At 41.1% G+C, this 22,164-nt stretch overlaps 2 protein-coding genes across 5 annotated transcripts in view; both read left to right on the top strand.

The window, feature by feature from the left end:
- The first annotated feature begins 551 nt into the window (after positions 1 to 551).
- Positions 552 to 18,292, top strand: CCP110 (centriolar coiled-coil protein 110). Of its 4 annotated transcripts, none has more exons than XM_058035673.1 (15): positions 552 to 759; positions 2,673 to 2,829; positions 3,783 to 3,911; positions 4,852 to 6,499; positions 7,154 to 7,275; positions 7,414 to 7,597; positions 8,259 to 8,395; positions 8,714 to 8,830; positions 9,090 to 9,191; positions 9,462 to 9,578; positions 9,738 to 9,817; positions 10,502 to 10,564; positions 11,478 to 11,537; positions 12,111 to 12,193; positions 16,247 to 18,292. In XM_058035673.1, the coding sequence occupies exons 2-15, from the start codon at positions 2,683 to 2,685 to the stop codon at positions 16,297 to 16,299; spliced, it is 3,042 nt and encodes a 1,013-aa protein (XP_057891656.1). In that variant the 5' UTR covers positions 552 to 759; positions 2,673 to 2,682; the 3' UTR covers positions 16,300 to 18,292. The 4 variants fall into 4 exon arrangements, with proteins under 4 accessions (XP_057891656.1, XP_057891654.1, XP_057891657.1 ...); XM_058035671.1 differs by lacking the exon at positions 552 to 759 and adding an exon at positions 1,800 to 1,876; XM_058035672.1 differs by lacking the exon at positions 552 to 759 and adding an exon at positions 2,065 to 2,149.
- A 323-nt stretch (positions 18,293 to 18,615) lies between these two features.
- Positions 18,616 to 22,164, top strand: part of VPS35L (VPS35 endosomal protein sorting factor like) — a 41,892-nt gene continuing 38,343 nt past the window's right edge. The window contains exons 1-4 of the mRNA XM_058035448.1: positions 18,616 to 18,650; positions 20,408 to 20,507; positions 21,355 to 21,522; positions 21,828 to 21,950. Of these exons, the coding sequence (XP_057891431.1) occupies positions 18,634 to 18,650; positions 20,408 to 20,507; positions 21,355 to 21,522; positions 21,828 to 21,950 (408 nt within the window). The 5' untranslated portion in view covers positions 18,616 to 18,633. The remainder of the gene's footprint in view (positions 18,651 to 20,407; positions 20,508 to 21,354; positions 21,523 to 21,827; positions 21,951 to 22,164) is intronic.

Below are 22,164 nucleotides of genomic sequence, written 5' to 3'. Positions count from 1 at the left end.
ACTCGGCTGTCAGCCGCAGCGGCCAATCAGCGCCCGCAGTGCCCGCCCGGCCCCGCCGGCCGCCTTGAGGGCGGGCCCGGGCCCCAAGCACCGCCTCAGGTAACGCCGGGAGGGGCATGAGGGGAGCGGGGTGGTCCTGATGGAACACGGGGCACTGAGGGCAGCGGAGGCTGTTCCTTATGGAACACGGGGCACTGAGGCAAACAGGGGCTGTTCCTGATGGAACACAGGGCACTGAGGCAAACAGGGGCTGTTCCTGATAGAACACGGGGCACTGAGGCAAGCAGGGGCTGTTCCTCATGAAACATGGTACGGATAAAAGTAAAGGGAGCTAATGGAAGGTATCACTGTCCAGGGAGTCGCAGAATACCCGTGTGTAGGGAGAGTGTTGAGGGCTTTCCGCAGCTATGCCAGCTAGCTAATTAGAAACATAACGTCCACAGAGATTATTTTCCAGCCAATTTCTGTGTTTGTTATATACAACATTATATGTTGTATGTTTTATGCAGCTGACCCTGCAGTCGTGCCTGCCCACGGGCCAGGCCCGGGAGGAGCAGGCGGTGTCTCCTGCCCGGACAGCGGCGGCTGCTGCTGGACAGGGACCGCGGCTCTGGCCCCTGACACCTGCGTGAGCACCTGCCAGGAACCCAGAGAGATGAGCAACACGGCATGAAAACAACTGGTTAAGTGAAGGTTGGGGAAATTGGGCATGTTTAGAAGTGGAGTAGCAAAGCCGAGGAACCAGTAGTTTGTGTTAACGTAAGTGGGAGTTATGGCGTCTTTTTGGTGTCTCTATCTGTGGGAAGGATGGGAAGCAACTGACTTTCCAAAGAGGAGCTGTGACCAACTAGAGGTAGAACAGGCATGAGGCCATCTTCTGAACGATTGTTTTTGTTTCCTTTTTTTTCAATTTTTTTTAATTGATGAGATGAATATTCGTCACATAGTGTGGTAGCTGGTTCTGAGCATCTCAGATACTGTCAGTGGTTTTATGTTTCTGCCAGGTGTAGCTGAAGAAAAACCAGAGATATGTATATACAGATGCACAACAAATAATGCGCTGTCTAATTAGAGGTCTAACATATTTAAAAATGCTTTTGATAAACAACAGCATTTGTTAAGATTAAACATGAAATTTAAAAAAAAAAATAAAAAAAAAATCAATGATCATTGAAGAGGTAACAGATGACAAACTTGTTTTTTGAAACAAGAACGACAGCTTTAACAGCTCTAAATGCTGGGAATTAGATGCTTCCATATATTTAAATTAATTATGCCTGGGCCAAGTGCTGGCAAACAAGTGTGGATTTTCCTTCCACCTGACCTGCCTGACAGGTGAATGTTACCTGCTGCTGGGCTGGCTGGACCGGCAGCTGGCTGCCGCCCGGGCGGGAGGGATAGCATGTCAGTGGTGGTGCCCTCCTGGATGCTGTGCTGTAACAGAGATGGGAACAGGTGCGCACGTTTATCTCTCTTATCACAGCGTGCTCGCTGAATCTGATCCCTGCGGCGGCACATTTGTGCTCCTGACTGCACAAGGACTGCACAGCCGTGTGATATGGAATGGGATGAAGCAGGACAGACTTCATCCGTGCTATCAGGGCAACGTGTCTGGGAGAGCTGTGGGTGGAAATGGCTGGAAATCGGAGCTCCATGGCGGGATGGCGCTCCATCCGCTCTCATCTCGCTGCCGGGGCACGGCAGAGCTATGCCGGGCCGTCCCGGGGCTCCGTCCGTGGGTGCGGGCAGCGGGGGCGGAGCGGGCGGAGCGGCGCGGGGCGGAGCGCGGCGCGGGGCGCGCTGGGGCCCGTAGTGCGGCGGCCCGGCCGTTCGGCGGCGGTTACCGGGGAGCTGCACCAGCCCCGGCCCCGCGCAGGTACCGAGCCGTTGGACGGGCCCGGGCCCGGGGGGGAGCGCCGGGGCCCCGGGGAGGCGATGCAGCCGCCCCGGCCCAGGGCGGGCTCGGAGCCCCGCAGGGATCGGGCCGGGATCGGCCGGAGCGCCGTGCCAGGGAACAAAGCGTTGTCAGGCCTTGCCCGGCGCTGCAGGGCTCGCTCCGGTGGGGACGGGCAGTGACAGATATTTCACATATTTGGCCGCTTTTAAGGAGACATGGCTGCAATTGATTTATTTCTTTCTTTTTTGCGGTGTAAGTATTGGCGTCTGTTCATACAGGGATGTAGCGAGATGGAGGCTCACGGGAGTGAAACAAATTCCTCTCAGCCCCCTAAACATGTAAAGGCTTTTCTTTTTTTAAATTTTTTTTTTGTTTTTTAAACTCAATTGGGCTGCAGTTTTGTTTGCTCTGGGTTTTGGGGGTTTTTTGGCAGTTAATAGGAACTGTCTCATAGAAGATCTCAAAGGTTTAGTCTTTGATGGAAATTATCCATAGCAGGTACAGTTTTCTAAATCCTGATTATCTCAATGCTTGCTTTTTTCTCTGTGTGCTCGTGATCATCCTTTTTGCTCATATATGCAGATTCTCCTTTCACAGGGGAAAATAACGAAGAGTTTTGCAGGCTTTGGTAATGATAAGAGGAAGAGAAACTTAATTCAGTTTTCTAGTGTAAAATTTGCTTCCCAAAACATAGTGACCCAGAATTAGTGGTGATGTTGTTTTCCCTTCAATATCTTGGAAGTACATGGAATAATAATGTTATTATTCTTTGCAGTTTAGATAACATGAAGATGGAGGACTATGAAATATTCTGTAGGAAGCATCTTTCCAGAATCCAAGAAGAGGCAATAAAAGGAAAACCTTCTTTGACTGTTCAGAACAAAAATGTCTCCCTCATTCAATTCTATGGAGTTCCTGTGCTTTCCCCTCTGGTAAGGCTTTTTTTATTCCTTTTCCTCCGTGGTGTGCTAACTGTGCTGTTGGCACTGGCTTTGATGTGCACATGGAATGATTCTACTGAAGATGTCTGTGTGAGCTGTCATCTGACCTGCTACTTAGTGTTTCCTAAGCATTCCTAGCCTTAATCTTACAAAATAACGGGTTAAATATACTTTTTTCCCCCTCACACTCACTGCATTTCCTTTAATTTTTTTAGAAGTTCTCTTCCTGAAGGGAGCACAAATGCTGATTGTTTTCAATAATGTTACTGCTGGGCTTCATGTAAAATCATATTGACATTTCAAATATTGAACACGTGAGTTATTTTAATGGTGTAAAAATGTAAATAAGAAATGCCAAGATAGTTAAAAAGCTTTTAATGAAAATTTTTTGCATATGTTTGCATCTTCCTGTAATGTATTCCACAGGCTCATCAATTATGTTAAGTCATTCTGTGCTAATGCAAACAGAGCTAAGCTGAAGATTGTTGGTAGTTCCTGCAATACTGCAGCTGACTTCCTTGTTTCAGTATGGGAAGAAAGGGGAGAGAGTCTCTTACAACATCCAAAAATCATGATACAGATATAAATTGCAGATATATTATCACATTCTTCATTTACAAATGCATGGATGTTGTAACGGTTTTAGAAAAAAATCTCTGAATCCTGTGTCAGATTGATACTGTAGCATGTAATGGTCATGGAAAATTTTATAAATGTGTTTTAAATTCATGTTCATTTGCATGTGTGCCAAGAAGGCATTTTGTACACCTTCCCTTAAAAAATTGATTGAGAAGCTGGCATTTAGTGTGTGCACAAAATTTCAGTGTTTTCTGTTCTTCTAATTGTTTTGTTCAGTTGTTTTTCTTTTGAATTTATTTCTGTAATTCTGTATTGAAATTTGCATTTAGTGATATAAACTATGTTTCTTACACTTTGTTTTGCAGCTCAGCCTTGAAGAGAAAAAGAAAATACAGCAGTATAAGGAGAAAGCTCTGGAGCTGGAGAGCAGGAAACGGGAGTCCCGGAAAAAAGCTTTACTGAGTCGTGTTCAGGAGATTGTAGAAAATGTCCAGGTACTGTTAGTCCCAAGCTTCTCATAGATTTACAGCAAATCACTGCTTAGAGACATTTTGAGAAAGTATTGGGGTTTAAGTATTCCCTAGTATAAATATGAAATGAATAGCAGCTAACTCTCCAGAACCAGCATTTGCTAATATTTCATGCTGATATTGATCATTTACTGAGACTCATTGTAGTGCATGGCCTTGCTTTTCACTGCTTCTTTTGCTATATGCAGGAGAGCTCACTGCTTCTTTTGTGAGTGTTGGAAACAACTAGAATGTTAAAACAAGTGAACAACTCCTGTGTGTTAGAGCTGCTTTATTTGCAAGCTTATAGCTTAATTATAAAATAATCTATATGCAACTTTATAATTACAGAATTCAAATTACTTTCACAACAACTTGAAATTCTGTTGTGTGCTTTAAAATTTTACTGCAACTTTTTTTTTTTTTGCTTCAATGATGAATTTACTAGTGGTTTTAATTTAAAAGACTACTATATACATCTAATCAAAGAGTTATTGTATGTCTTTGGAACAGCTGTAACACAGCCTTTAGTTTAAACTGTTGCTTAAACAGTTAATACTGAGTTTGTTGAGTTACCAAGGTGGCAAGCAACACTTTGTAGTTTGCATCGTTTACTGAGTGTGTGTGGCAACAGTGAGCTGGCTTGGGGTTTGACCAGCAGACCAGGAAAGTATGTTCAATACAAAAATAATGTAAATTTGCTTGGTTTTTTTTCAAGTGTGTCCTTTTGATAACTGAGACACAGTCCATAGGATAATTGTAGTGTGAAAATCCTTTTAAACAAATGCTGGCTGGAAGTAACATGTAATTCACACTTAAATAAAGTTAGTTTTTAAATATTTTTAAGTTCAAGTGAAGGTTGCAGGAATCTGAGATCCTGAGATTTCATTGAAAATCTGTCATTTTTAAAAATTTTAATTTGCAGATAAAGAAAGGATATAGCATGAGTGGTGTGAACACATCAAAGGCTGAGAGTTCTTGCCCTGGTTTGGATTCAAAGGCTTTGACTGACTTCATAGCTCCATCAGATATCATCAGTTCAGCATGTACTCCTGAAAGGCAGAGTTCCATGAACCTTGAAAAGACATCAGGACTTAGACCATCAGGTACTGCAGGGCAAATGACATCAAATGGGACAGAAGTAGTTAAAGCAGCAGAAGAAAAGGTTTCTTCAAAGCCAGGTGAGAGTCGCTTCTTGGAAGATGCGCCGTGTCCGAGGGCTGCATCTCCTGACAAGGTGTGTAACAAGGTCCCATCTCATGCTCTGCAGAAGCAGGAGGGACGAGTGGGGTCACCATCAGATGAGGATGTCCAAGATCCATGTGTAATGAGTCTTCAGAACCTGATAAAGAAGTCTAGGGAGTACATAGAGAAAGAGCAGAGCAAGCGTCCCTCCAAAGGCAGTTCAAAGAGGAGTACGAGTGAAAGCCATTCAGATAAAGAAAATGATGGTGTTAAAACAACTGACTCTGTCAAAGAGAGGGCAAAGCTTACAGGCAGAAGTTGCACTGCCCAGACACTTGATAAACCCAGTCTTAATAAATCAAATACCCTTCTCCACTGTGCCTCTACTCATACAAATAACACAAGTATGTCCACTTTATCCAGTTTTTCTAAAGTAGACATACCTATGAGAGTTGGAACACCCCCTTTGGTGGATTCAGATTCAGATGAGGAATTGAAAAAGAATTCCATGTTTGAGCGTGACAGCAGCATTGTCAGGAGCCTCACAGGCTCTTATGCCAAATTGCCAAGCCCAGAGCCAAGCATGAGCCCTAAGATGCACCGACGGCGCCCCAGACCTTTATCCATGGGACACATCATTATAAACAACCCTGTGAATGCTTATGAGCTAAGTCCTAAAGGTAAGGGTAGAACAATGGATTTAATCATGCAAGATATTGCAGATAAAAACAATGTGTCTGAATCGGTGCCAAAGTTCATGGTGGACTTCACTGCAGTCTGCCCTGGCAGGGTTCCAGGTGTCAGCAGGAATGCTTTAGGCCCCTGTGATGGGCTGGGGGCTGGCAAACCAAAGCGCCATTCCTTCGGGCTCTTTGAGAGCAGAGGAGCAGTGTCGGCTATGCTGGAAGGACAGGTGGTCATGGACACCAGAGGGCCATATAAAGTAGAGAGCAGTCCTAGCTTGGCACCTCCAAAAGTGAAGGAGCCCTTTGCCATCAGTCAGTCTGCAGTGACACAGAAGATCCTGGCTGTGAGTGAAATGAAAGCAGCTGCTTTGGCAGAAAACACGAAATGTAATTCTGCAGTGGAACTCAATAAATCTTACGACGTGGAAAATCCATCTCCACTACTACTTCAGAGCAAGAATGTGCGACAGCAGCTGGATAATACTCCAAATGTTTCCTCAGCAAATGAGCAGTTCCCAGAAAATTATGAAAAGGTAAAACGTAGACTTGATTTGGACGCTGACAACTGCCAAAAAGAAAACAGTTCCTGTGTTCTCAGAGTTGGAATGGAGGAACAAGAGAAGCAGTGGTTGCAAGAACAGAAATATCCCGTGGGATCAGTTTATATTACCAAGAATGCAGTCCTTGAAAATATGACAAAAGGTAAAAGATTTCCTGTGCTTGAGGGTTACTTCTCAGTTTATAAATCTTTTAGAAAAAACCCAGTGATCATTAGTCATTGGTGTTTCTTTTCAGAAGCCACATTTCTCTAATTTAATTTGACTTCATAAGTACTGATTTCCCATTTCAGTCTTAGAGCTGGAGTTTAGTTTTACTAAGACAATTGTCTTATGCCATGAGGTCTCAATAAGACTACTAAAAGAAAAGATAGCCCATGTAAATTAAAAGAAAACCATATAGATATTTTCTTCAAATTCAAGACTCTGTTACATCTGCACGTGTCTCTACTAAATGAGGCTGAAGTGGCATAAATAACATTAATTCACTCCAGCGAATATAACAGTTCTTAGAGCTGTATTTTCCATGTCCCTATTTTAATATAGGCTTTTGGTGTTAATGTTCCATCCACAAGTTTAGTTCACAAATATGCACGTGCAAATATTTCAAAGGACTAGTATATGATGGGGTTCTGTGCATTACCTAATGGGAACTTAATATCAAGGAAACCTGATATCAAAGAGATCTTTTTTGCTTTTTACTGATGAGGCAAATTACCTCTGGTAAAGGATGGATGTCTCTGGCAAAGATCATATAGAGGGTATTTAGTATTTGATTCTTTGTTATGTATTTTCTCAGAAAGTATTTTAAAAGCTAATGAGCTGACCTTCGAAGAAGTGAAAAAGAGGCTTGAAGAACAGCATGCGCAACAACTGTCAATTCTGATAGCTGAACAAGAGAGAGAACAGGAGGAATTGAAGGTAAGGTCAATAGGAAAAATTCCAAGCAAAGGTTTTGTGTTGTCTGAAGTTTGTCAGGAAGCAATTGAGTTTGAATGTATATTCTGTTGCTTTGCAGAGTTAGAAAAATAGTGTCATGGTTGAATCTTGCTTTTGTAGGAACTGGAAGAGAAGAAGAGAAATTCAAAAGGAGAGAAGGTTACTACAACAGAAATAGAAATTTCCAAAGTGAATATTAACAGCAGGATGGAGTTGGAGTGGAGGAAAAAAAGTGAAGGTGGCTTGCTGGAAAGTGTACAGTCTCAGCTGGAGACAGTCCATAACACAAACTCCACCAGCATTGGTAAAACTGGAAGGGAAGAATATAGATTAAGTGTTGTGGTCTAATGTGTTCTATAGTGCTTGACTGGACCAGCTGTCCACTGTGTGGATGAGTGCAGTGTTCCTGCCCTAGGGCTGCTCAGGATACACAGAAGGCTGCTGCCCTCAGCAAAGGCTGTTGCATCTTTGTGTCACTGGCATTTAGCACAGGTTCAGCCATCCTTGAACAGTTCCATGTACTGTGTTTGTTATGTAACTGTTTTAGGGCACATCTAAGGAAAACAAGCTAAGAATAGCGTCCTTTGATCAAGGATGAGGATGTGGATTTGCATCATGTCCCAGAAGGATTATCCTCCTGCCATGTAGCTGCACAGCACTGGGCCAGGTGGTCACATTTGTGTAGGAGGTTTTGAGGGGCTCTGCCAGGGGCTCCTAGCTGCAAGGCAGTACAGCTATAGCTGATGGAACACCTCTCACCTGTTCCTGAGCGTTGTGAAATGTTTTGTTCTGTCTTTTGTTTAGCAAATTTTGCATGGAAATTGATCAGAAATATTTAATTTGCTTCTTGCCTGTAATCGACCTTGCAGACAAAGCTGTGACCCTCGAGCTGAGTGTATCCACAGACACAGGCATTACTTTGGGCACAAGTGTGTGTTGAACTGTGTGTTCTGCTTTCTGTGCAGGTTTTGCTCATACAACACCCAACACCTTTTCTTCAACAAGTGAAGCTTCATTCTATCTCTGGGGACCCTCAGGTAGTGGAGTTATAAAGACCTCAGTATGCAGGCCAAGTAATAGGATCAAAACTAGGTGGATTCCGGTAAGGGAAAAGACAGATTTATTTTTATCTTACAAGGCCCTATTTTTTTTTGTAAGGCACTGGTAACAGAAAATTTTAGTATCTGTTCAACTTTGATTGCATAAGAGAACTGTGTAGGTTATTTTTCTTTTTCATATATGCAAAGTAATCATATAGCAGGATATTGCTTCTGCTAAATTATGGTGGGTACTTTGAGCCCAGTCAAAGCTTTATCAACAGCTTTTTTCTTACTTGGAAACTAAGGTCACTTGATGGATGTTATTTGATAAATAATTCATAATTCTTGCTTATTTATAAAAAGTTTTGATTTTTTTTAAGGTTTTCAGTCCAGAGATACAGATGAAGTTTGACAAGATCACAGCAGTGGCAAAGGGATTTCTCACTCGTAGACTCCTGCAGACAGAAAAACTGAAACATCTTAAGCAAACTGTAAAAGTAAGATCAGCTGTTTTTTGTAATAGGCAGCTTCTTCTCCTGTTTGTTTTTGTTCCTGCCTTCCCTTGACAGATGAAATCCTGCATTTGCTGCTCTCGGAAGATTTTGGGCTGCACATGAACATATTTGAGTGTTGCATTGCTTAGTGTCACAAGGTGCAAGGCAAACAAAGAATCTGTTTGCTGTGTGTACTGTTAGAAATTGTTTTGTTATGAAGGGTTATGCCTGGTGCTTACTCTTATTTTCCCATCTTTCCCAGGATACTCTGGAGTTCCTAAAAAATTTTCAGTCTGAAGCCCCATTGAGAAGAGGAACTGTGTCAGCACAAGATGCATCCCTTCATGAAAGAGTAATGGCTCAGGTGACACAATTTAAACCTTGTTTTGGTCTTTTCTGCTTTTGTAACATAGATACATGAAACCTTGAGAGTGGCTTTGTTTAGAGTAAAACATTTAAAGAAGAGAAGATTCCATTTTTTTTGCTTGACGCAAAACTATTTGATTTCGAAAAACGGTTTTCAAAATTATGAAGCATTCTGTTTAGCTTGAAAGCAAAAGGAGCTTGATGTTCAAAACCATGGGCATGTAAACTTGGTTGAATATTTACTGAACATTGGAATGACTCTTTCCAGCTGCGGGCTGCTCTGTATGACATCCATGACATCTTTTTCACCATGGGCGCGTCGGAGAGAATGAACATCCTGCGGCACGATCGCGAAGTCCGGAAAGAGAAGATGCTCAGGCAAATGGTGTGTTTTCTCCCAGGGAATGTAAACTGCTGCAGGAATTTAAGCACTGAGCCATTTTCCTTTTAAGACATTCTTCCTCACCATGTACAATGTTTCTTAAATCTAAATTTTTAATTATGCTTTTGTAGGTAACTTTCTTCTATATCCTCTTTTTTTTAGGATAAAGTAAAGAGCCCAAGAGAGCGAATGACACTTTCAACAGCCACACAGAAATCTCTGGACAGGAAAAAGTTCATGAAGTATGTGCAGGGTGGGGAGGGTTGGTGGAAGGGGTGCAAGAGGAGTAGGAGGCATAGGAAATATGTGAGGAGGAGTTTATGGAATAACAGTTTCTTTGCAAGCTGACATCTCTGCTAGGAGAATGAGTAAAAAGCTTTCCAGGTTTATGGCATCTTGCTAATTGTATTTTGCTCTTACTTTTAAGAGTCTTCCAGTTTGTAAGGAGGAAAATGTTTCTTCCAAGTTATGCATTTACACTGTAATGCAGTGATGGATGCTTAGTTTATGGTTGATTTTGCAAACTGTAAAAAGTGCCCTAAGTGATTTTATCTATCTTAAGTGCCTAGCAATAGAGACATGTGATAGAGTATCTCTGGCAGAGTTTTTCTGGGGAATGGTAGCAGGCATTATCTTGGAACATGGTGGACACTTGTTACACTTGCTTCTGAGTAAAGAAGTGATCATCTGTAGGACTGCTCTGGCAATGTGTAGTGTAGTTCTGTTGTGACAGGTCATACTTGGCAGTCAAAAAACTCCTTTGAGATATATCTGCAAACTTCTCTTTGCCCTGTTGCTGTTTGTCAAATATATGGAGAGTCACATGTAGTGTAGTTCCTCTTGTAGGGTTTCTCTCAGTGTTTCTGTTCAAGACCTGGATGGTGATTTGCTAACTGAAATGTGTTTCAATACTTTTGTTTCTCCAGGGCTTCAGAAATGGGAATGCCAAGTAAAAAAATAATCATAAAACAAAAAACTCCTCAAAATCGGTAGGTGATGGTTACTTGTATTAAGATGCTTTTGAGAAACTGTCTTACAATAATGTGATCTGTACTGTTGGTTTGCCATCATCAGCTCAATTCCTGCTACTATTGTCATGAAAATTAATGAAATCTGATTTACCATGGCCCAAAAAAAGGGTTTATTAGCTCATTATGAGTTATTTCATTATTTCTCCAGAGTAATTTCTGAGATTTTATCTTCAGAAGTTGTTTATTTATGGCTTTAAGTCTTGGTGCTCAGGTTTAAGGTTTTTCTCTGAGATGCACTATTAAACTTCAGTTTGGCACTGCTACTTTTCTTAATGCCCTTTACTTTGCAGTGGAATTCTTGATAATGCTTATCTTTAGAAAGCTACCAGAAAAGTAGTGGCTTTTTAATGTGAGGAGAATTTTGTTCCTTGGCTGTGTGATTGTTTGCTCAGATCACAGAAGTTACAGTGTTCAGTACATGTTGTTCAGGCAGATAACAGCTGCTCTCTTATGAGGCCTGTCTGCACATTTATCTCATATTAAAAATCAGATACCTGGCATCCCTTAAAACCAGTTTTTATCCCAAAAGCTGGGAAGACATGGTGTGTACTCACACAGTTCAGCCTTCAAGGACTACTGTAAGCAATTCAGCCCTTTTTCCTGAGTGTTCTCATCAATGACTGGGAGCCCAAGGCACTGCTGAGGGACATCTGTCTGTGTGCTTTTTTGTTTCTTACTTTTAAATAGTGGAAGTAGTAATCCTATTCTGGAATTTCAATTCCAGCCACTTTGCCTATGTGCCATTTGCATTACAAGACCTGTTAGCCTTTCTGAAATTTGTTATGTGAAAGATGATGCATAATTTGGTATTTCTTTAGAGGCTTTTATTTTAAAAGGGAAAAAGCCCTAATAAAAGTTTGTGTTTTAACAGCATACTTCAACCAAACCAAGGACAGAATGCTCCAGTTCACAGACTGCTTTGCAGACAAGGGTAAGAGCACAGCATGGTTTTAGCCTAAAGATGAAACTAAATGCAAAGTGCAAGAACAGTGATTGATGGATAATGTTTACACATAACATACACATAACACTGCAACTGTTGTTCAGAGTAAAAATAATTACTTGTCTCAGTATTTTGAGAGAGTGATGAAGCTTTGTTTTACCTTATACTGTAGGAAAATATTTATTGTTGTCATCTTCTTGTGTATTGTCTTCATTTACACTGTTCCAACATCTCTATTTGTAACATTCATTCCATGAAGCTTTGCTTCCACTTAATGAAATATTGTATTTTTATATGTAGACTGTAATGCCATGGTATCTAAACATAATCAGTTTATTCAATGGAGTTTTTCAGTCTGTTCATGGGGAGATGTTCTCCTACTTAATGTATCTATGTAAGCCACAATAATATCAATAGGAACTGCACTGGTGCTCAGGAAGAGTCTGTGGGACATTGTAAAAATGTTTTCATGCCAAACACAGTTTGATAGTGTCTATATTTTTGTATACAGCCTTTCAGCTTTATCACAAGTGACTTATTAACTGTTTTATATTTAATTAGAACCTCTAAGGCCACAATGAATGGGGTTGAGCAAAATAGAAGGAAGGCTGCAGGGAGCAGAGTGCCTAACAAGGCTGTTTCAGGTGTGTAGAAAATTGGTGCTTGGATCTCATAGTAAATAAGTTACTAGTATCTAGACAAAGTAAATTGGCAATATAATGTTTTCCTTTCCTTGTGCACCTGCTTTGCTCTGCCTTAAGTCTAACTTATCTCTCAAACAAACCTGTGCTGGTAACTGAACCATCCACTCTGAGATTCTATAGACATAGTGTATAGAATGTGCTGCACAGCTCATTTGCTTTCACTCACCAGATGCCCAGTCATAAACAAGATTGCCAGATATATTCACTGGAGCTGTTGAGAAATTGCTAGTAGTCAAAATAGACTTGGATTAGAATCTTCATGTCATTTGATTCTTAGTTCTGCACACACATCTTCAGCATGGAGCATATTCAAAGGACAGGAAGGACAGTTTCAGACTCCTCAGATGGTGTTTACTCATCATACAGTCCTAAAATTATATATATATATTCCTGTAGCATCTTACAGCATGTTTAAGTCTTAATAACCCAAGTTTAAAAGTGGAGCATTTCTGTGCTACCATACAGAGATTACTGATTGGTTACCTTTTATATAAAAGGTTTGATAATGGTGCTGAACCTCTGATAAATCACTATGAATGGTCTTTCACAATTTCTGTTATTTTAATTAGATTTTAAATTTCTTAAGTGATAAACCTAGATTTATCAAAAGGTAAAGTGGTTGATAGGTTTTAAAATTATCTAAGATCTGAATTACACTTTGTTCTCAAAGGAGAGTTCCACAAGTCAAGTATAAAAATTGGGAATTTTGGGGCTTAATAAGGGAATTGTTTAATGTAGTAGGATTTCAACTGTTTTCCATAATGTTTTAAATAATCTGTATGTGTAAGGATCAAACCTTTCCTAGAAAGGAAATGCTTATTTAGTGCTGCCCCAGAGCAATGCTGGCAGGGAGTGTGTGTGAGTTTGAAGGCAGTGTGTTTTACACTGGTTAAATGGGATGTTTTCCCAGATGCTGCTTTGTGAAGTCAGAAGAAGTGGCCACAGAAGGATATACAGTGAGGCACAAACACAGATAGCATTGCAGTGTCAGAGGGGGAGATAAAAGGCAGGTGATGAGATCACAACAGTGTGTTCATTTATTTTTCTTTACTTAGTTCTCCTGTCATCACCAAAGTAGTGCAAGGCAGTTGTTTGGTTGGACTCAGTGACTCTACAGAAAAATTAGCAAAGATAATAAATAATCTTCCTGAAATATAATGCAGAAAAAGTAAATAATACAATTTTAGCAACCAGAGGTAGCCATTAAGGCAAGTGTTCATCTGCAGGTTTGCTATTGACTAGTAAAGGAGCATGCTGAAGAACAGGGACAGCAAAGCAATCAAAACCTCTGCCAGTTACAGTATTGCAGAGGTTGTAAATAGTAGTAGTGTTAGGGTGGTGTCAGGGTCAGGTCTGGCACTGATTCCAGGTCTGGGTCCCACCCCCAAACCCCTGTAATTCCCACTGAGCTCATAGTGAAACCACAGTGGTGTTTACATTGTGTCTGGCACCACACGTCCAGTTAAACATTTAACACTGCTGTGTTGGCAGCGTGTGCTGCTCTGCTAAAGAAATCCCTGGGTTTATCTTAGTCATAATTACCAAAGTTGTGACAGGTCATACTTGGCAATGAAAAAACTCCTTTGGGATATAGCTCCAAACTTCTCTTTGCCTTGTTGCTGTTTGTCAAATATCTGGAAAGTCACTGAATGCCTTCTGCAGTGGCCTTCTTGGAACTTGAGGCAGGTGTGGCTCACCAGTTTGATGCTGGTTGGTTCTGGCTGCTCAGTGTAACCTCACAGAGAGCTTGGACATCACCCATGTTCCTGTGGTGCAATACCAACACCTCTGTGTGCTCCTTCAGAAATAGGTTAGGCTTCTTGCACTGAATGAATAGAAATGCATTCTGAAGTTATTACATGGGCATGAAAGAAACAATCTGCATGATTTTGCAATAATGAAAAAACTTAATTTAAATATATTTAAATAGAGTATGGTTTCCTTTATATATGGATGAAATGTGAACAGTGAAAAGTCTGGCAGTATGTTAAATAGGGTGTTGATTTAATTTCTTTTCTTCATTCATTCCTGACTGCCAATTAAATTTGGCTTATTAGAGGGGTAAAAAAGGAAGGAGGGCTAGTAAGATACAGTTATTATAATTATAAATACATTCAACTTCAATATGAGACAAACCCTCAGAAGAAAATAACACACTTGTCCAATGTTTTTTCTTTTGTTCTTTTGATTGTTGTTTTAAACTCTATATGCGAAGTGCTTTGCAGCTTTAATACCACTCAGACTGATTGTTTTCTGTTTAGGAATCAAGTGGCACTCCTAAACTTAGTTTTTGTTGTTTTTTACTCCTTCAATCCAAACTTCTGTGCTTAAGAGAAAAGTAGACACATAAATCAGTATTTTTTTTAAAGTTCAATTAGTTTAAATCAGGCTGAAATGTTCCATCAATAGTTTGCAAGTGGGGCCAGGCAGGGCATTTAATGAGGTCTGATTGTGTTAGAAGGTGGTTGAGATCAGGTTGCTCCTCCCACAAGGCCTGTTCATCTCCTCTGCCCAGTTCCCTTTCCTGTGGAAAGGAAATAAAGGCAGGAGGCACACAGAGTGTCTGGGTGGTGGCAGCTCTTGGCCAGGCCAAGGGCACAGCCTGCCCACGTGAGGTGCTGGGGCTGTGAAGTGTGTTGGCTTCAGGAAGCCTCAGACCTGCTGTGTGTGTGAGTGGCAGGTCTGTCCTTTGTCCCAGGAGAGAGGCCTCATGTGATTGTCCCTTGTTTTCAGAACTGTCACTGTTTTTATTCAAATTGCCTCCTGCAATTCCTTAGTCCAGATTGCTGGGGAATTGTGCACACACTTTGCTATTACTGTAATATCCTGTTCCTTGTGGGACATTTTTCTATAACTTGGAGGACGCTTGAGGTGAGTCAAGGGGTAGTGTTAATCACTAAAAAGGCTGTGTCTGTCAGCCTGGTTGTCTGTCCTGTGAGATCCCAGGTGATGTGAAGAGCACAGCACTGGGGCAGGGCCAGTGAGAATTCCTTTTGTGTCCTGGGAGCCTGTGGAGATGTGAGGGCTCTGGGCACTCCCAAAGCTGCTTTGGCCTGTGCTGATCCCTGGGACTCCTGTAAGTAACCACTGCAGCTTGACCAGGAGTAACCAAAGAGCCCAGAAAGGACTGGCACTTCCTTTGTCACCTTCATTTACTGCCTGTAGTCATTTCTCTTCCATGGCTGTCTTCCATTCCCACTGCTCTGCACCCTGTGACATGGTTTTCACTGCTTTGTGGAAATGTTTGCTCACACTGCTGCACTTTCTGGATAACTGCTTGAACCCAAAGAATGCTGAGTTGTGCTACTTCTTAGCAGCCTGCAGTGCTGAACCCTCATTCCTGGAAGATACTTGTGCTATGCATAGTATAATATGGATTTTTTTAATATATGTATGTATATACTTGTTCCCTCTGAAAATACTTGTTTGTTTGTTTATTTATTATTTTTTACTTAAGCATCCTTCCTTTTATAAGGGCTCTGCTTGATGATTTTCATACTGCACCTCTAATTCTGGTTGTCTTATTCACATATGGGAGCCTACAGCTGTCTCTTGTTTTAATTAATCTGACAAAAGGAAAGAGTTATGTTAAGTATTCAGCTTGTATGGTATTTTGTAATTTACATTTTTTAAAGTAATACATGGCATAGTTAAACTTAACCAAGATAGATGATATGGCTGATTATGCAATAGTTCTTTTAAAAATTTGTAAATTGTGGTTGTATTTGTTTTAGAATAGCAGAAAAGAAGATAGAATAGTTATCAAGTAAGGCAATACTATAAAATGTCACTACTTTTAAACCTATAGATAGTTTTCATAAGGTTTTTGGGATGTATCATTATGAAAACTGTAATTTAAAAAGTAGTCACTGAGTGCATAATACTGCTTTAAAAAATTAGTCCTGATTTTTTTCAGCTATTTTTGTTGGATAATCCTGTTTCAAAAACCATTGCTATTAATTGTAATATGGTAATGTTTCTACTTATTTTTAGGAGCATATGCAGGAAGAACCCAAAGAAAGAAGCCAAATGTTGTGATAATTTAAGAAGACAGCATTCACTGGGATAAAATGGCTGTGTTTTAATGATGGCTTTGTCAGCACAGATTTTTAATACATCATCTTCTTTACATAGATGTATATTTAGACATCATAAACCTACTTTGTCATTTTCAGATGACACATAACACAATCATACTGAAGCTGCTTTGAAGCTCTAATGCTTGTGGGAAAATTGCATGTTAGAACCTGTGTACAGACTAGTATTAATATATAAAAGATTCATAATGTTGTTTATTTAAAGACTAGCATGGGGCAACATGAAGGTAATTTGTGGCTTTTTCACACTTTCTAATTCTAGTGTCTTACATATGATTTTTGCATTACTTAAATTGCAATTTCTGTGTGTGAGTGCCACCATAAGTAAATCATGGGTATATATTTAGTTTCATACCATAAAGTTAAAGCAGCTAAATATGAAGAGAAACCCCAAACTTAATTTAAACAAAAGTGATCTTTCAAGTCAGTGTATTTGTCAGCAGCTGTTCTGAATGTACTTTCTGTAAGAATGAGATTAGCTCAATTTCAGTACTAAAGGCCTTGTACCAAATGTTTTGCATTTCTACTGAGCTGGACAGATGTGGTCCAAATTCACTGTTGGGCTGATGGACAAACTTACACTGACCAAACCAGAAATGTGCACTTATATGTGTGGTAGATCAAACCACTGTACTGAAAGGGCCCTGGGTTTTTATTGCCCTGCTGTCTACTGCATTTTGTTATGGAAATAACATCTGTCCAACATGGAGATGTGTATGTTCTACAAAAACTGCAGAAGGTAAAATTTTAACTGTTTTACCATTGCAAACTTAAAGTTATTTCAATCTGCAATAGTAATTCAAATATGTTAATTGATGACAGTGGCAGTTTTTCTGAGCAGTTTATCTTCTGCTGTGTGATCTAACAGGCCCTTGTACTGAAGTAATGATTTCTGCAGGTGGGGAATCCCTACCAAATCCCAACACTTTCATATTTATGAATATCTAACATTAAAAGATCGTGGTCATATTCTACCTTAGTCTTCCAACTGATGGATATTATCCATCAGCTTGAGGGGAACATCATTCTCCACCCTCTTTTAATGAACTTGAGACGTGATATTAACAAAGTTCTAGAGAGAAAAGCTCAGCTGTATAATCTTTGCAGTAGAGAACTGACTGCCAGAATGTAAATTAGATTGTATTTTGTCACTTTCCCAATGTCAATACAGTACAACACACTAAACTTTGTAGTGTGTTGACGTTTATGTAAGAGAAGAAAGACTAACTGAAAATTTCATTGTGGTAAATAGCATGAAAGAGGAACATTAATAATGGGATGAGGGCAGTTATTTCATGGGCAGTGATGAGTGGATTGGCACCAGCCTGTGGCTTTTGTCTGCCACCAAGTCTGTCCTCTGCAGCTGGTGATGCTGTTCAGATCAGCTGTTATACCAGGCACTAAGTTACCCAAATTGCATGCTTGCAAAATGGCACAAACACTGCCCCAGCACCTTGAAGAATGACGCTGCTGGGTTTGTTTGAAATCCTGGGGCCAGGGGCTCCCCTGGTGAATGGTGAAAACAGAACAGTTTAAGCAGTGGAAGTCCTGCCTCCTTCATACTAATGCTGTGGTGCTTTAAAATCCCAGCTGTAGTATGGAAAATGCCCAAGGCAAGTTTCCTGCTCACCTGGTGGGCAACAAAGCTGTGTTTTAGTTCCCAGCTTTCCTTAGGAGTGGAGAACACCTTGAGAGAAAGAATTTACAGTGACAAGACTAACCTGTGTCACAAAAGGTGCTGTTGATATGGCAGCACTAAAGATTGATGCTTTTAATGGGTGTTTGATGTGCTGTATTTATTATTAGCATAGGCAATATGTTGATGCACAGATAGGTTTAGTGTGTTAGTAGAAATGAATGTTTCCCTTCTCTTAGGGTTTCACATCTAAACCTCTTGTTCTTCAAGCATGTTTCCAGTGTGTAATAAAGCATTATAGCACAAGGGTCTTTTTTGCTTTTTTTTTTTTTTTTTTTTTTTTTTTAAACTTTCATGAGGCCTTTCTCTTGGCAAGTGCCAGAATTTGGTTTTGTACTTGCTGTTTTGTATTTATACATATTTATCTTTTTATTTTGTGTGGAATTGTGATACCATTACAGAAGTCTATTTATTTTTGTACTTTGTTTTACTTTCACCAGTCTCGCTTTTTACTTGACGCGTTCTGCACAATAAACTCTAAACCTTTAACAACAAATGTCTCTGTGCGCTTTGCTCGGCCCCCTCAGGCGTTTCCCGCGATCGGGGCGGGGCTGCGGCGGAAGGCGCTGTCATGTGACCGGCGCAAGATGGCCGCGTTCCCGTGGTGAGGCTCCGGGAGCCGCCTGTGCCCCACGGGGCGGGCTCGGGGGGCTGCGGGTTCCTCACGGCTGGGTCAGGGCTGCCGTCATGCTCGGCGATCCTCGCAGCCGGGCGGCTGAGGCGGGGGCGGCCACCGCTGTGCCGGAGGGGAAAGTGCGGGGCCTCTCCGCCCGCGGGGAGGGGGCAGTTCGGCCTGAGGGGACTGGGACCCCCGCGGGGGCGGGAGCAGCCGGGGCGCTGCTGTCTGACACACCCTTGGGTACAGATCACATTCAGAGACCCTGGCGTTACACTGAGCCGGGACGGAGGCGCAGCCGTGAGCTGACGGCCGCTGGCCTCCCGTAAATTCCCCTCCAATAAGCAGCAGTTCCCCGAGCCCCAGGGTGTTGTCACGGAGCGGGGCAGGAGCGCTCCGGCCGCCGCCTCCGGGCGGGGTCACCGCGGGCCCGCTGCCCGCCTGCCCCGCAGCGCCGGGGGAGCTGGAGGGCTCCTGCTCGGTATTTACCGATACCAGCACATTTGGCCGCTGTTATCATTCACAGGCTCTTTAGGGATACACAGGTGCAGAGTGGTGGCAATTGCAGTGGTGCTCATGTGTGGGAAAGGTTGAAACCCACTATTAAAAGAGCAGCTGAAGCAGGGGTGTAATCATGCAGAGCATGAAACCCAGCTTGGCCAGAGTCTTATTTTTATTTCCTCTCAAAAGTTGGCTGCACTGCTGTAGCCAGGAAGGGAATGCTTGATCTCCTTTCCCTGGAAAGTAAGCAGAACATATTGCCAGAGCAAACTTGATCTTGTCTTCTGTATTAGCTCTGTTACAAGCTGTCTTATCACTTGAGTAGCCACATTGTAAAAAATGTACTTTTTAAAGACTTGTTTGCAGGGTTGGCAGCTCTTGTTCACTCCCATGTGTGTATTATTACCATGTGCACTTGCCCAATGTGCTTACACTGAGTGGAGTGCAGTTGATTTTGGCCTGGGGCTGCTGAGATGGCTCTCAGCAGTTAAAGAAATGTTAAAATTGTGTCGCCAGAAAGAGTTTGAAGATTTTCCACCCAGATGCTGATTAACCCGTGATGCAATGAGGAAGAAGAGTCATTGAACAATGGGACAATAACTAAAAGAAAAGGAACTGGAGATCAAGGAAACAAACAAGCATGTAGATTTCACTGGACTCTTTCTCTTGCTCTGCTCTATCTCATTAGATATCAAAAGTTTTTAATTGGAGTGGCATAACCGTAAATTATCTAATTTGTAGTTCATTATTGAGGAAACTTGATCATGGTATTGTAGAAGAGCTGGCTGCTTAGTGCTGCTGAAAATCTTCCAAATGCGTTACAGCTTTGAGTAGGAATGGAATTGTTTGGAAGTTTGGATTAATTCTAGTGGGAAAGATGTGTGTTATGTGGGGGAAGTGCTGTTTGCCTTTGTTAGGAGTCTGATGAAAGAATTTTTTGTGTATCCCCTGATTTTCCTCATTCAGCTGAGGATGTGCTATAAACATTCTCAGGATCTTGAATGAAGCGGAAAAGAACAATTAGCAGCTCTGTGTGTTTCAAAGACTAAAAAGAGTACAACTGAAAAAGTAAAATTTCTCCAGTTTTAGTTGTATATTATCTCAGTAGAGAGAAATTTGGATCTTTGCTTATTTTTCAGTATGCTTATTTTTGGTAAATAAGCATAGATGTAGGATATGCTTCTCTATTAGTATGGGGTTATTTATATCCATCTATACTTCCCCTTCACTTTTTATTTTTTAAGGCATGCAAGATCAAGGAACTATGTGTCAGAATCTGAAGTGTGCAAGCTGGAATCTGTACCCTTGGATTTTGGTGATTACCATCCACTGAAACCCATTACAGTGAGTTTGTTTGTGCTTTTGGAAAATGAATCTGAATTCAGACTAATTGTGTTCCTCTTTTTACATCTGTTCCTTTAAAACTAAAAGGCTTTGAGGTTGGTGATGGTGCTTGTGAAGTTGCTTTCTGTATTGGGATCCTGTTTTAGAGGCATCAAGGTTTATTCTGTTTGCCCTTCACAGAAGTTTTCTGGTGCTGTTATGTGTCAGAAGCAGTCTCCTGACAAATGCAGCACCTCCAGCTTGTAGGTTTTCTTGGTTGCATTAAATGCTGAATAATGGATAAATTGAAAATCAAATTGTTGCATTACAAATGGCCTGCATAATTGCTTGATGTAAGGTTTGGTTTTGGGTTAGCTTCCAGTCAGCTGTGTACTTTAAAACATTTATAATTTCTTTGATGTGTAAGAGGCTTTTAAAGATGTACAGGAAAAAAAACAGCTTCAAAGAGATGAGTTATCCACTAATGAATGATAAATGGGCAGCAGCTTCTGCTCAGGAAGGTCAGTAGGGAGAGTAGGGAGAGGAGATGTTGGCCTGAGGAATGGATTTGATGTTCCAGGCTTGAGTGTTGTACAGGAAAAGTAAAGATGAAATTAAATAGCAAGAAAGATTTGGGAGGACAAGGACAAACCTAATAAAATAGAGGAGGGGTACTAGAAAGATATTCACAGTGGTTGTTCTTATAATTTTGTAGACCTAGAATTGAAAGGGAAAAAAAAAAGCAGTGGAAATTCTTCTGAAGAGTGAGTGCCTCCACATTCAGGGAAAAGGGGAGGAAGAAAAGGAATTAAAGAAAAATGAGGAAAGAGAAAGCCTTTTGGTTTAACAGTTCTGACTTTTTCTTTAGGTTACTGAATCCAAGACAAAGAAGATGAACAGGAAGGGCAGCACTTCTTCTACCTCCTCCTCTTCCTCCAGTTCAGTGATGGACCCTCTGAGCAGCGTGCTGGATGGCACTGATCCCCTGTCACTGTTTGCAGCAGCTGCAGATCCTGGGACTGCTGCTCCTCCCACGGTAACTCTGAGGGCTGCCAGCTCAACTAAGTAAAGGAAAACCAAAACCATAAAGCCAACCCTGGGTAAAATGTGTTGTCTCACCAGTGAAGAGCTTAATATAGGAAATATATCATATTAATAGAATATTCTTTTTTATTTACCTACTTTTATCTGGTTTATGTTGACATATTTATTTAAGTATGGATATTTTAAAATATTGTAACTTTTGAAAGGATCAGCTAGCACTTGAAACATTAACTTAACTTTTATCAGCCTTCTCTTCTTTTTCTGTATTTAACTTTTGCACTTGTACTCCTGTAACAGGAAGGTGCACGAAGGAAACGGGACAAAGATGAGAGCTCAGCAGTGGGGAGTGACTTTGAACCATGGTCAAGCAAACGTGGTGAAATCCTTGCTAGATACACAACAACAGAGAAGCTTTCTATTGTAAGTGGTGGCTGCCACAGTTGTTTTTATTTGTGCTAGACCTTTAATGGCTTTTGGATATTGCTGTTTTATAATTCTTTCATGGCTAAATACTGGTCCTCTAAATTTCAGTTTTCATGTTGTAGAAAACTGAATCATAAGCTCTCACTTTCAAAGATTGTTTTAGAGCTGAGTCCAAGTCTTTTGACATGTAGAAGCCATCACTTTGTCTTTT

Source organism: Melospiza georgiana, chromosome 16, assembly GCF_028018845.1.
Source record: "Melospiza georgiana isolate bMelGeo1 chromosome 16, bMelGeo1.pri, whole genome shotgun sequence".
NCBI classification, from domain to species: domain Eukaryota; kingdom Metazoa; phylum Chordata; class Aves; order Passeriformes; family Passerellidae; genus Melospiza; species Melospiza georgiana.
This window is presented reverse-complemented; position numbering and strand designations above follow the sequence as displayed.